The sequence below is a fragment of the Chelonia mydas genome, chromosome 5 (assembly GCF_015237465.2).
Source record: "Chelonia mydas isolate rCheMyd1 chromosome 5, rCheMyd1.pri.v2, whole genome shotgun sequence".
Lineage (NCBI taxonomy): Eukaryota > Metazoa > Chordata > Testudines > Cheloniidae > Chelonia > Chelonia mydas.
The window spans coordinates 69,973,665-69,988,304 of record NC_051245.2 but is presented as its reverse complement, the minus strand read 5'-3'; the positions used below and the strand labels follow the sequence as shown (position 1 = coordinate 69,988,304).

General features: G+C 40.4%; 1 protein-coding gene across 13 annotated transcripts in view; it reads right to left on the bottom strand.

Annotated features, from left to right (window-relative positions):
* The window catches only part of APC (APC regulator of WNT signaling pathway), a 201,085-nt gene that overhangs the window by 51,737 nt on the left and 134,708 nt on the right, over nucleotides 1-14,640 (bottom strand). For all 13 annotated transcript variants that reach the window (XM_037901538.2, XM_043547784.1, XM_037901544.2 and 10 more), the window contains one exon: nucleotides 3,726-3,809. In XM_037901538.2, the coding sequence (XP_037757466.1) occupies nucleotides 3,726-3,809 (84 nt within the window). The remainder of the gene's footprint in view (nucleotides 1-3,725; nucleotides 3,810-14,640) is intronic.

The following is a 14,640-nucleotide window of genomic DNA, read 5'->3' as shown; positions in this document are numbered from 1 at the left end:
TAGGTTTATTTGTAAAATGAAAAATATTTAACTGAAATCTAAACATCCAATTTAAATAAAAAGATCAGACTAGAATTAAAAACTTGATTTTTATCCACTCTAGCCTTGGCTTTGTTATATTAGAAGCCTGGTTCTATTCCAATTACTGCCTAAAATAACCTTGTGCAAGTTATCTTATCTGAAATGGGTGAATAATAGTTATCCCTCAAGGTAGCAGTTTGAGACCCCAGCTCATAGTACGGGTTGTGAAGTGCACAAAAATATCAACAGCAGTTGGTGGAAAAGCCTGGGCTAGAACTCATAGCCTCTGGGCTTGCAGGTTAGTGTACCTTCTACTAAAGTACAGGGCATTGCATGGGCGGAAACAAACACACATTCTCTCCCTCCTTCCTGAAATCTGTTCCAATAGTGGAGTTTTTATCATCACTGTACTGATTGGCTAGCAATAGCTCTAATTTTGAACAACAGTGACTAATCATTTGCAAAGGTAGTCAACTGTTTGCTGCAATTGATGGCTTTTCTGGGCAAAAATGAATTGTTACTTCACAATGCATTTTATTTTTTTGAGTTTCAAACACTGAAAGTACACCCCCATTCTGAAGATACGAAAAGAATAAATGTTTGTTTTACTGTAATTCCACCACAGATACAAAAAAAAAAAAAAGAAAAAGAAATTGAAAACAAAGGATACTGGATGAACAGAAAAATAGGGTCCAATCACTAGACTAAAACAAATGAAGCTGAATTTTGCTGCTGTTGAATCACAAAGAAAAATACTAGCCTGCCAAATCCCTAACAGCTGCAATTACTCATGTTGCATAAGAAAAACAGCTTAAAGCTTGATGAAAATAATCTCTGGGTAAAATAAATCCTCTCTCTTTTGTCTACAGAAATCATCATCATCCAATGAAAACACACTTCACCTACTACAAATTATGAATATTATGTTGGCAGTGCTTGTACCTGTACAGTAAATTAAAACAAAGTAAAATATTTAAGGAAGGCATTTACAGCAAAATGGCTTTTTAAAAAAGTTATCTGTATGCAAATTTACATTTGTAGTTGCCAGCCAAAACTGTTCATCTTTTGAGGTGCCCTCACTCAAAAATGTACTGCGAACAGAACAGGTAGATGGCTCCTAAATATAGCTTAAGCATTTCATTCCACAGAATATATATGTAACATGGGTCTTAAAGGCCGAGCTGGCAGTGCCACCTCTGTAGGTAAAGTTTCCCGACACTTTTCATTAAAATACCCTGTTTTCAGTTGCTTATAAAATTTTGCCAAATGTTAACCTTTTGGACTGAAATTTTCTATTCCGAATGTCTCTTTCAGGCTGAATTTTTTTGGTACGATATATTACCCAAGCTTATACTACTAGTATCTACTGGTCCTAGATTCTACAAGGATAGGAGCCTTATATATGCCACAAAGATGCCAACCTAATGGAACAACAAATGGTTGCTTATTTGTAATGTAGTAGCATCTAAAGACCACAAGAAAGTTGGGCCTCACTATAGGAGGCACTGTAAAAAAACATATTATATGTCCCAAAGAGCTTTAAATTTTATAGTTTTCAGTAAAAACAATAATCAGGTAGTCACATATATTTCTTGCCCCTAAAACCAGCCCTTTCTGAAGTTGCATTGATGTGATATGCTGCCATGGTCTATTTGTGTATTGAAGAGTCTCCAAATACTCACTGGCAAGATAACTTAAGTTTAGATAAAAATGGTCCTTAATTCTGTAGTTGTGTCCAAGTGCTATTAGGGTCCCTAAAGAGTGGGAGGGTATTACATATTGTACCACAATCCTCCAGCAGAATGGGGGACGCCTTGTCTACACAAGACACAGCAACTAGTGATATAGGAGCTGAGCGTTTGACACTGATTCTTCTTCCAGATCAAATGAGCCCATAGCACCCACACTATCTAAATGTGTGTAATATTTCCATGCTAATCCATGCTCGCACTGCCTTACACCACGGGTGGGTATAATATTTGACAGCAAGATACCATCTCCCTCAACTAGTGAACCTCCTGAGTCTGTTGGCAGAACCTCCCTCTCTTTCCCCTCCCCCTTTAGCCCCTGAGTTTCTGAAATGCTCAGCCATTGTTCCCATATCACCCTGCACCAGCTCTACAGATCCTCAATTTGTGATCCAGGTGTGGATGACTAGCTATGACTGCTATCTCTGCCCCTTAGAATAATTTCTCGCTCCAGCCTTGCTCCTCCATGCATGCTGCTCTCCAGTAGCATCCCTACACAGCTGGAGATGAGCTGCAAGTAGTTTTTAAATGAGGTAAAACTTGGGGGTACATTTAATCTGATAAGGTTCAACAAGGACAAGTGCAGAGTCCTGCACTTAGGACGGAAGAATCCCATGCATTGCTACAGACTAGGGACTGAGTGGCTAGGCAGCAGTTCTGCAGAAAAGGACCTAGGGGTTACAGTGGACAAGAAGCTGGATTTGAGTCAACAGTGTGCCCTTGTTGCCAAAACAGCTAACGGCATTTTAGGCTGTATAAGTAGGAGCACTGCCAGCAGATCGAGGGACGTGATCATTCCCCTCTATTCGGGATTGGTGAGGCTTCATCTGGAGTACTGTGTCCAGTTTTGGGCCCCACACTACAAGAAGTCTGTTAGTTAGTTATTCTCTGAAAAACAATCAGAACTATTTTTATATTAGAAAAAAAGCTAGTTTTTATCCTCTCAATTCCAAAATGGCGAACATTTTCTTGAACTTAAAAACACAATTTTGGACACAGACCAACTATGGAAAATTTCAGCCCCAGTGGTCAATGTTTGGGTAAGATACAAGTATGTAAAATGGGCTCATAAAGGAAACTGATTTACAACTTAATTACAGTGGCTGCTACCGGTGACCACTATAATAGACGTTGGCATGTAATAACACAGGAATCCCGTTATCTTTATTTATATATCAGTATTTTCCTGTAGAAGCGTGACATAAGACTTCTAAAATAAGGTCTCACACAAATTGGATAAGCATTCACCCTTTTCCTATCTGTACTTCTCAGAAGATTAACAAACCACATAACGCCTTATCAGATCTCTAAATTTAGAAAGAGAATTACTATACTCCAACTTGTCAGATATATTAAGAAAACAACATGACAAATCCTTTGACCAAATAGTCTGGCTATAATAGTTACGAGCTAAACCTCAGTCCTAACCTTTCCAAGGTATTGCAATCTTGTCTCTTTATTGAATTCTTGAACCTGGATTTTTAACTGAAATATCAGTACTCACCAGACCCGTAGAGCAGTGGTAACCCAAGCTGCTCTCTGCATCTCTAGCTTTAGCTCATTTGAAGTACACTGAAGTAATGTTATTAAAATGTACTGCCTAGGAAGACAGAAGGCTCTCTCTGCAATTCCCACTGATTAATTCATAAAGCTACAATGGTTGAGAAAGCAAGAGGCACCCATTTTCTTGGCTGAAGCAGAAGAACAGTAGTACTAGCAGCAAAACTAATATTTCTTCCTCCCCCGCAAAGATAAGACTAGGAAAAGAAAGACTATAGCAGAGCAACCAACATCAAGATATACTGTAATTACAACATGTCATTTATTGAGCCAAAATATTCTAGCCCACCCAGTTCATTCTATTAAGTGTTGATGGACTGACTTTTTGCTTTGCTTTAAACATATAAACACACGTGCACACATCCTCTAAGCAAAAAAAGGCAAATGCTCACTAACCTCTGCTTCAGCTGCTTGTGACTGCAAGAGCTGTCGTATACGAAGTATGTCTTTCTCTATTTGCTGAATTCTTGCCACCCTTACCTAAAAATGAATAAATTTTCAAATTTATAGTTTTTTTTTAAAAAGAAATATTTAATGTAGAAAATGACAATGTGAAAAAAGAGTTTATGGCAAAAACTGTTGACTAGAAAACAGAACTACTTCATTAGTGTGATAATTTCAGTAACTGCGCATACGCATGAAAGAGGCATACGTGAAAATACTTTACACAGCGTAATGGTCATCTGGATTTTTACTACAACTGACATTAATTTGGAACTATTATTAAACTGACATACTATATAAACTATTAAAGTATGGTAAGAGACACATTAGCCAGAAAACACTTTTTCCGCCTAAACAGTTTCCTCCCTTTGTCATTGATGTATCATGTTGTCTTGAGAAAGTTACTTCACCTCACTGTCTTAGATGCCCTGTTTGTAAAATATAGATAAAACTAAATACATAGTTATCCTGCACAGAGGTTTTGCGAGGATTTACATTTGCAGAGTGTTTTCAGCCTGTAAAATACTGAATAACTTCCATGTATTATTAGCCATTCTTTGGGCGAACTATGAATATTACTACAGTCCTGTGTTAGCCCTATCACAGTTACTTCTACATTACTGAAAACTGACTTCAGAAACACCAATTTGCATAATAAAAGGCAGTAAGACAGTATTATATACAGAAGTCTTGCTAAGTAGTAATAATAGGAAACTAAGCAAAAAAATACACGTAAACTTCAAAAGAACTCAAGAGTAACAGTCTGATATTAACGGACACTAAAACCAGATCTCTCTCATAGTTTTAGGGTCGAGAAAACATTTTCATCCTCCCAAAATGGGAGTTATATTATTTTTTAAGGGTATTCTGTTGCTACTATAAAGAGTCCAGTTTGTAAGCAATTAGCCTGTGACCAGTTGTGGGTGTCACATCATACTGTTACTCCACTCTGTATGACTTATTATTGTGAGTACGCAGAATATTGAAATATTTGGAAATACTTTTTTCTACTCAAGCATTTTTGTAAATGTCATATTCAGCTTACTCATAAGAATGGAACTGGAACATTTGGAAGGACTGCCTGATAATTTTTCTGGTGCTGATGAATAAAGGTTACATTTTAATCATGGGTATTTTTAGTAAAAGTTATGGACAGGTCATGGACAGTAAACAAAAATTCGTGGCCCGTGACCTGTCCATGACTTGTACAATATACCCCTAACTAAAACTTGGGTGCTTACAGGGGGGTGGCGGCGGCTCAAGGGCACTGCGGGTGCTGGGGGGCAGCCCGGGTGCCCTGCTGCTGCTGTGGGGGGCAGGCAGGGCTGCAGGCACCCTACCTGGCTCTGCACAGCTCCCCAGAAATGGCAACATGTCCCTTGGCTCCTAGGCACAGGCATGGCCAGGGTGGCTCTGCGCGCTGCCCCTGCCCCGAGTGCCGGCTCCGCAGCTCCCGTTGGCCAGGATGGTGCCTGCGGGCAAAGGCAGCGCGAATAGCTGATTGGCTGCGCCTCCACCTAGGAATCGAGGGATGTGCTGCTGCTTCTGAGGAGCAGCCCCGAGATAAGCACCACTTGGAGCCCGTGTCCCAAATCCCGCCCTGAGCCCCCTCCCACACCAACTCCTGCTGCTACTGGGAGGGAGGGTAGCCCGAGACTGCCCCAGCAGCAGCAGTCGGAGCAGCTGGCCCAGGGGCTGCCCGAGCTGCTCAAGTGGCCCCCGTACCAGTCATACCGGCTGCTGCAGATGTCATGGAGGTCACAGAAAGTCACGGAATCCGTGACTTCTGTGACAGACTCGCAGCCTTACTTATGAATCCAGAAGTTTCCACAGTTGTTATTAAATAGTCAGCCTTTGACAGTTTTCTATGTACTATGACAAAGTTCCTGCTCTACCTTGGTCGGTCTTGTGCTTATTGGAGGATTTGCTTGCCTTGGAGCTTCACAGCAGCCCTCAGCTTGGCTGTTTTTCTGAATTCACAGTCCAGGTCGACTCCTCCTGTGTCTGACCAGGAGTTGGGAGGATTTGGGGGGAACCCGGGCGTGCCCTCTACTCCGGTTCCAGTCCAGGGCCCTGTGGAATGCAGCTGTCTAGAGTGCCTCCTGGAACAGCTGTGCGACAGCTGCAACTCCCTGGGCTACTTCCCCATGGCCTCCTCCCAACACCTTCTTTATCCTCACCATAGGACCTTTCTCCTGGTGTCTGATAATGCTTGTACACCTCAGCCCTCCAACAGTCCGCGTTCTCACTCTCAGCTCCTAGTGCCTCTTTCTCCCAGCTCCTCACACGCACACCACAAACTGAAGTGAGCTCCTTTTTAAAACCCAGGTACCCTGATTAGCCTGCCTTAATTGATTCTAGCAGCTTCTGGATTGGCTGAAGGTGTTCTAATCAGCTTGTCTTAATTGTCTCCAGAAGGTTCCTGATTGTTCTGGAACCTTCCCTGTTACCTTACCCAGGGAAAAGGAACCTACTTAGCCTGGGGCTAATATATCTGCCTTCTATTACTCTCCTATAGCCATCTGGCCCGACCCTGTCACAATAGTTACAACAAAACAGAGGATATCTATGTGTATCAACACGTGCCAAATGTTGACTGTTTAATAGTTTCTGCTGTAGTTTTAGTTCAGCATAGCTTTGTTAAAGTCCTTTTAATGAAGTTTTAGGTAAAATGTTATAATCTATAATCTTGTTTCTTGTTTTGAAACAATGAAATAGTTTTGAGTGTAGATTTTTTGAAAATCTAATTTTAAATACCTGTAGCTTAATTGTAAGTTTTGCGAGCATTAGTGCCTCTTGCTTTCTAATGCTTGATCTAGTTTTTTAAATGTATATATGTGACACACTGTACCGCAAAGTAGCATCCTGGATCTCCCATGTTCACCACTGTCACATGTTTATGATATGTTTTGTACGATGCATGCCTTGTGAGGTATCATTTTAAAAGTCTTGATATGTTGGACCTTAATATCCTGTTGAACTGTATGTACTATCATTGAATGTGAAGTTATGAAGTATTGCTATGTGTGTTACTGAAATATGATGTGAGGTTGGGAGATGCCCACAGCTGGGGCCTTTCAGTAGCAACAAAGGGGCAACTATCACTGGCCAGACAGGTGTTGATGGCCCATCAAGAAGAATCCATTATCCCAAAGACTTCTTGAAGAAGGCACGTACACAATGACGTCTGCCTTACCTGCCACATCACACCAAGAATCTTTCTAGCAGCTGGAAGAAAGTATAAAAGAGGGACAGTGACATCATCACTTGGCCTCTCTCCTCCCCACCTCAACACCTGGAAGACTGTCTGGAAGACAAAGACTTGGAACTGGAGAGATTGGTCCCAGGCTGGGAAGGGATCCAGCCCGTGTATTGAGAACTGTGAACTGCCTGTAACATCTATTACAGTGAGAGACTGCTTGATTCAAATCTTGCTTAGTCTGTAGAATTTAGACTGAGTTTATTCTGATGTAAGCAACTCTGAACTCTATGCCTGCTACATATAATCACTTAAAATCTATCTTTCTGTAGTTAATAAATCTGTTTTATATTTTACCTAAAACAGTGTGTGTTTGTTTGAAGTGCTTGGGGGAATCTCAGCTCAGATTACAAAAGCTGGCACATGTCCACTTTCCTTTGACAAAGTGGCGAACTAATTAATGAGCTTGCACTGGCCAATGGAGTATTGAGCAGTGTAAAATGGGATATATCTAGCTGGGGTGATTTGCTGGTGCCCCCCTCTATATGACTTATGAGTGGCTCAGGGAGCATTCATGAGATTTAGCTGGTTGTGGGGCTCCACATGCTGACGGCTGAGTGATCAGTGCCTGGAGGCGTTTTGCTGCTTGTCACTGGCATAGCATTGTGTGAGACAGCCCAGCCTGGAGAGTTAAAGGGGCACAGCAGTCCCACAGTTCCAGGTTGTACCCCGGGGTTCCTGTCACAGTAAGGAAAAAGAACATTTCAATGAAATAAATAAAATATGTAAGTATTATATAGAGCCATATTCCCCATATCGTAAGAGGACATTTTAAACGTGTTTACTGTTTTATGATGTAGGAAAGCTAAGAGGAAAAAATAACAAAAAGGAAACAGAAAAAGTTAAGGAAAAAATGGGGAAAGATCAGGCACAAAGAACAGATTATGAAAGAGAGATTCTGAACCTTTTTTTAAGGCCAAAAATGAAGACTCCTCATGACATACTCAGAATTTGTCCTTTTTAATCAGCCTTTATCTGATGAATTTGTGAATTCAGCTGAGTCTTGACACAGGACTCAACTATTCCACTGAAATCACACTGGATATGACAGAGTCAAGACACACATACAAAATCAAATCAACTATAAAACCAAAGTTAGTGTTTTTTTTGTTTTCTTGGGGTTTTTTTTTGTTTTTTTGGTATAAAGTTCACAAATGTTCAGAAAAACATGAGCAGAATTAAAATTGCACCCTGGATTGCATGATTAAATTTTGTTCCAAAATACTGAACATCTTATTTATAGACACCCCCATTAATGTCTACTTAATATTTCCCCTTAGTTTTACTATAAAAAATACAGAAAAAATAGCATTAAAAATGTGACCAGAAAAGCACAAAAAAGCAGGATTAGTAGCGCTGGTTAATGCTGTACAAACTTTCTCACACAGAGCTTAGTTACTGTAGTATATCTATATTCTAATTTGTATTTCTCCTGCAATTTTGCTGGGGAAGAGAGAATATGGCTTTGTAAAGGGAAATCATGCCTCTCTAATCTTTTAGAATTCTTTGAGGGGGTCAAACATGTGGAGAAGTGTGGTCCAGGGGATATAGTACACAAACTTTCAGAAAGCCTTTGACAAGGTCCCACACCAAAGGCTTAAGAAAAGTAAGCAGTCATGGGATAAAAGAGAAGGTCTTCTCATGGATCAATAACTCATTAAAACATAGGAAACAACGGGTAGGAATAAATAAATTTCAGAATGGAGAGAGGTAAATAGTGGTGCCCCCCAGGGCTCTGTACTGGGACCTGTATTGTTCAACATATTCATAAATGATCAGGAAAAAGGGGTAAATAGTGGTAAAATCAGGTAAAAGGGGGTAAAATTTGCAGATGATACAAAATTACTCAAGACAGTTAAGTCCAAAACAGATTGTGAAGAGTTACAAAGGAATCTCACAAAACTAGGTGACTGGGTAACAAAATGGCAGATGAAATTAAAGGTTGATAAATGCAAAGTAATGCACATTAGAAAATATAATCCAAATTATACATACAAAATGATGGGGTCTAAATTAGCTGTTACCATCAAGAAAGAGATCTTGGAGTCACTGTGGATAGTTCTCTGAAAATATCCACTCACTGTGCAGCGCTAGTCAAAAAGGCTAACAGAGTTTTAGGAACAGAAGAACTCTCTTAATTATACTAAAAACATTCAAAAAAATGTATTGTCGGGAACAATCTTGCATTGGTAGAGTGATGGAATGGATAAACCAAAGAGGTTATTCTATTTCTACTATGATTCTATGTCTGACTGAAACTGCCCAAAATTGGGTTTAAGTGCTATTAGTAATTTATTGCTCAAAACCAATGGGAGAAAATGGGTCCATAAAAGAAAAAAAATTCAGACTTCTCAGGATTTGAGGCAATTTTTGCCACAAACAGATGCAACAAAACTGGCAAAATAAATAATCTAGCCAGATGTAATGGAAATATTTAACTAGGTACTTATATGGCTTTCATCACAGTGGTATTTGTGTACCTCACAAACATTAAAAAATTTATCTCTACAGTACCTTGTGCAATAGGGAAATATCTCCATTTTACAGATGGAGAAATGGAAAAATTAAATGATTTGTACAAATTCAACACAGGAAGCTGTGACAGAACCAGGAATTAAACCCATATCATGTTACTCTTGGTGCAGTCATTTAAATACCAGACCATCCTTTCCTCTTTAGTGCTTGAAAGTATGAGTAGAAAAGCGTTACAGCAGAACCGCAGAGTTATGAACACCAGAGTTATGAACTGACCAGTCAACCATACACCTCTTTGGAACTGGAAATATGCAATCAGGCAGCAGCAGAGATTTAAAAAAAGCAGTACAGTCCTGTGTTAAATGTAAACCACTTAAAAAAATAAAGGGAAAGCAGTATTTTTCTTCTGCGTTGTAAAGTTTCAAAGCTGTATTAAGTCAATGTTCAGTTGTAAACTTTTGAGAACAACCTTTTGTTCAGAGGTACGAACAACCTCCAGTCCTGTGGTGTTCGTAACTCTGAGGTTCTACTGTATCTAAAAACAGCATGATAAGAAATGGAAAAAATAATATATCAAGAAAAGGAAGAATTCATGGGGAAGAAACATTGTTTAAAATCTTAATACATTTCCTATTCTGTGCCAGATATGGTCTCTTATCTCAGAGGTGCTGGGGGTGCACAACCCCCGCCCCGCCTCTTCCCACCACCTCCCCCGAGGACACCCTACCCTCACTCCCCACGCCCAGCACCTCCTGTATGCTGCGGAACAGCTGATCGTGGTGGGCGAGAGGTGCTAGGATGGAGGAGGAGGAGCTGATCGGGGGGCGGGGGAGGGCTGCCAGTGGGTGCTCAGCACCCACCATTTTTTTCCCTGTGGGTGCTCCAGCCCCAGAGCATCCATGGAATCAGCACCTATGTCTTATATATTGTGACAAAGTTCCTCCTCTGCCTTAGTGGGTCCTACACTTATTGGCGGATTTGCTCACCTCGGAGATTCACGGCAGCCCTCAGTTTGGCCACTTTTGTTAGTGGCTCAAACCTGCTGTCCACTCAGCTAACCTCATCACTGGTCAGCATGGGAAAAAGGAAGGAGAACAATTCCCACGGTCTCTGCTGGCCCACCTAGTGGGTCGGGGGACAGGCCAGGAACCTTCCCCTCTGGTGGGACCCACAATCCAGGTCAACTCCTCCCGTATCCAGTAGGGAGTTGGGGCGATGGGAGGAACCCAGGCCCTCCCTCTATTCCGGGTTCCAGCCCAGGGCCCTGTGGATCACAGCTGTCTACAGTGTTTCTTGTAACAGCTGTGTGACAGCTACAGCTGCCTGGGCTACTTCCCCATGGCCTCCTCCCAACTCCTTCTTTATCCTCACCACATGACCTTCCTTCTGATGTCTGATAATGCTGGTACTCCTCAGTCATCCAGCAGTACGCCTTCTCGCTCCCAGCTCCTCGCACATGCCTCACTAACTGAAGTGAGGTCCTTTTTTAACCAGGTGCCCTGATTAGCCTGCCTATCCTAATTGATTCCAGTAGCTTCTTAATTGGTTCCAGGTATCCTAATTAGCCTGCCTGCCATAATTGGTTCCAGCAACTTCCTGATTGTTCTGGAACAGCCCATTATCTTACTCAGGGAAAGGGGACCTGCTTAATCTATGGCTAATGTATCTACCCTCTATCACTCTCCTGTAGCCATCTGGCCTGACCCTGTAACAATATGTACATACAGTGTCTGCCACAATTGGGCCCCTAAATCCAAATCATGGCTTTTAAGTGCTACCATAAAATAAATGCTTATGTTTACTGTTACTAATAATAAAGAAGTCTGGAATCCTGTTTCGTTCACACACTGGTCCAAATCTGAAATAGTTTAGTCTAACACAGAAAGAATCACTGAACAAAGCATAGGAAAATTATGCTTTTTCATCTGTGTCCATGCTGAACTGTAAAATATTGCGGGATATTTATCAGGATCTGAGTAAGAATATGTTGAAGTGATTTAGATTATAAAGATAAGGAGAAGACAAAAAATGTCCAGGCAGTGTTTATGTCACTGGAAATCGTATGAGAAATTTGGGATAAAATTAAACAAAACTCTTGTAAGTATTAAAATAGAAATGCCACAACATAAAGTAAGCCACACTGAACAGCAACATCTACTTCCCGAGCAGATGCAAGAAATAAAATATCATTCCCAGGAGGACTCACCATCTATAATCCTTTGACTACTACATATAACTCCAAACATGCTGAACAGCTCTGCAGAAGGACCTCAGAAAAACTAAGGAATTATCTTCTGCACCTTAGATACTCCAAAAGGGACCTTCTCAAAAAAGAGACCAACACATGCTCCAACACACTGGAAGAAAAAAAAATAAAATCAGGAAACCTACCTGGAGATCTTGGAGGAAACCCAAAACAACTATCAAATAACTCAATGACAGCCATCCAATATAAAAACAAAACATGGAACCAACTACAGTAACTCCACAACTAACAGACCACCTCTGAGAAAAACCAAGAGACCAGGACCCACCACACAGACACGATACGACACTCCAACCTAATCAATCAATAAAGATCACCCCAAAAAGAACTGAAGTATCTTCACACTCCAAAGGACTGAACTTCTGCCCCACCACAGAACCTGATACCATACTAACAAGTGGAAAAGTAGCAGAATTCTTCTGCAGACTCCACATTGAGGAATTATTTCACAACAATGATGACACCACCCCACAATAACCACATTCCCACTGATGATCATGAGGAAAAAAGAATCAGTTGACTGGACACCCCCCAATGGACAAAACTACACACTGTATCTTTACATCAATTGCTACTTCCTCCAGAAACTTTGCAGCATTAACAACTTCCCCCAGAAAATCATTCTTACCACCATGGATGTCACCTTCCTATACACCAACATCCTTCATCATGACAGTATCGCTGCCTGCCTCAAATACCTACAAGATAACGTACAACACTAGGAAATCCACCCTAAACACATCACCAAATTCAACCATTTCATCCTCACCCATCACAATTTTACATTCAGAAATAAACTCTTTGTCGAAGCCATGGGAACAGCTCTCGGTACTAGGAGATGGCTCCCCAATATGCAAACCTCTTCATGGGCTACCTCAAGAAGAATTTCTGGAAAAATGTACTATGGAACTAATGATATACCTGAGACACATTGATGATATTTTCATCCTCTGGAGAGATGACCTAAATGCTGTCTTACATTTCCACCACAACTTCAACAACCACCAACCATCCCTCAAACTCTCTAGAATACTCCTACACTAGCATCAACTTCCTGGATGCCACGATCAGCTTCAACAATGGAATATTATAGAAGGGCTATATCCAAGAAAACCCCGGATCACCACACTTAAATAGATCCAGTAATTAACCCAGACACACCAAGAAATCTGTTATGTGCAGCCAGGTACTCAAATACTACAGAATTTGCTCCAAGGCGAAAGTCTGGGATACATACCTTATCAAACTTAAAACCACCTTCAGCAAACAAGAACACTCCACCAGAGAAGTAGATCGCATCATAGAATGGCCCACCCAAATAGCCCAGGACAACCTGCTTCAACACAGAAAAAAAAAAACCCCTGACCAAACACCCCTAATTTTCACCAACCACCCGACATTGGAACACATTTGGGGTACCATCAAACAATTACAACCCATACTTGATGGAGACCCTATACTGAAAGAAATCATCTTCCCTCTTTTGGCCTTCAAACAACCCCCCCAATCTCACCAAGCTAATCATTAGAAGCTCCCCACAGATCAGGCACACCAACTTAAAGCAACACTAGACCCAGTTAGAACAGATGCAAAACCTACAGACATATCTCCACTGCTATGACAATCAATACTACACAATAACACACCTTTCAAGATTCATGGGTCCTAGACATGCCTATCACAAGTGGCGTACCTCATCCAGAGCATTAAATGCCCCAACAACTATATGGGTGAAACCAGACAATCACTACACTCTCAAATTGACAGGTTTCAGAGTAACAGCCATGTTAGTCTGTATTTGCAAAAAGAAAAGGAGTACTTGTGGCACCTTAGAGACTAACCAATTTATCTGAGCATAAGTTTTCGTGAGCCACAGCTCACTTCATCGGTGAGTGAACAATTTTCACAAAGCAATCACTCCATATCTGACCTCTCAGTCCTAGTCCTCAAAGGTAACCTGCATCACACTTTCAAAGGCAAACATGGGAACTTAAATTCAGAACTCTGCTAGACACTAAAACCAGGAACTCAAAGACATTGGTTTTAAGACTGATGACAACAATTGGTAATACACTCCTCTTCCTCCTAACCCTTAATTGCCCATTTTATTTTAAGTGGTCTCCTACAGCATGTGTGAGCCCCTTATGTATAGCTATCTGTCCCACCTTGTATTTAGCTTAGACACTGATTACCTTCCTCAGACATGAAGAGCTCTGTGAAGCCCAAAGTTTGTATCTTCCACCAAGAGAAGTTGGTCCAATAAAAGATATTAGCTCACCTACCTTCTCTTTAATATGATGGAAGACTGAGTTTCAAACCAAATATGAGAAATACTAACACAATGGGCAGTATTACTGATATAATAGATAATGTCTAATTTTATACTGATAACCACTTCACTTGGGTATTACTGATACTTTGAGCATGATTTTTAATTAATCTTCAAATGTTCCCTTAATCTGTTTGAATACAGGAATGCTCTTTTAACTTTATATCCTTTACATGAAATTTCCATTTTTTTCCTTTGGTTTCTCCGCAATATATTCTATGTTGGCTGTCAAGCAATTAAAAAAATCAATCACATTTAATCATGCTGTTAAATAATAACAGAATACCATTTATTTAATTTTTTTGGATGTTTGCTACATTTTCAAATATATTGATTTTAATTACAACACAGAATACAAAGTGTACACTGCTCACTTTATATTATTTTTTATTACAAATATGTGCACTATAAAAATGATAAAAGAAACAGTATTTTTCAATTCACCTCATAAAGTACTTTAGTGCAATCTCTTTGTCATGAAAGTTGAATTTACAAATGTAGAATTATGTACAATAAAACCTGCATTCAAAAATAAAAC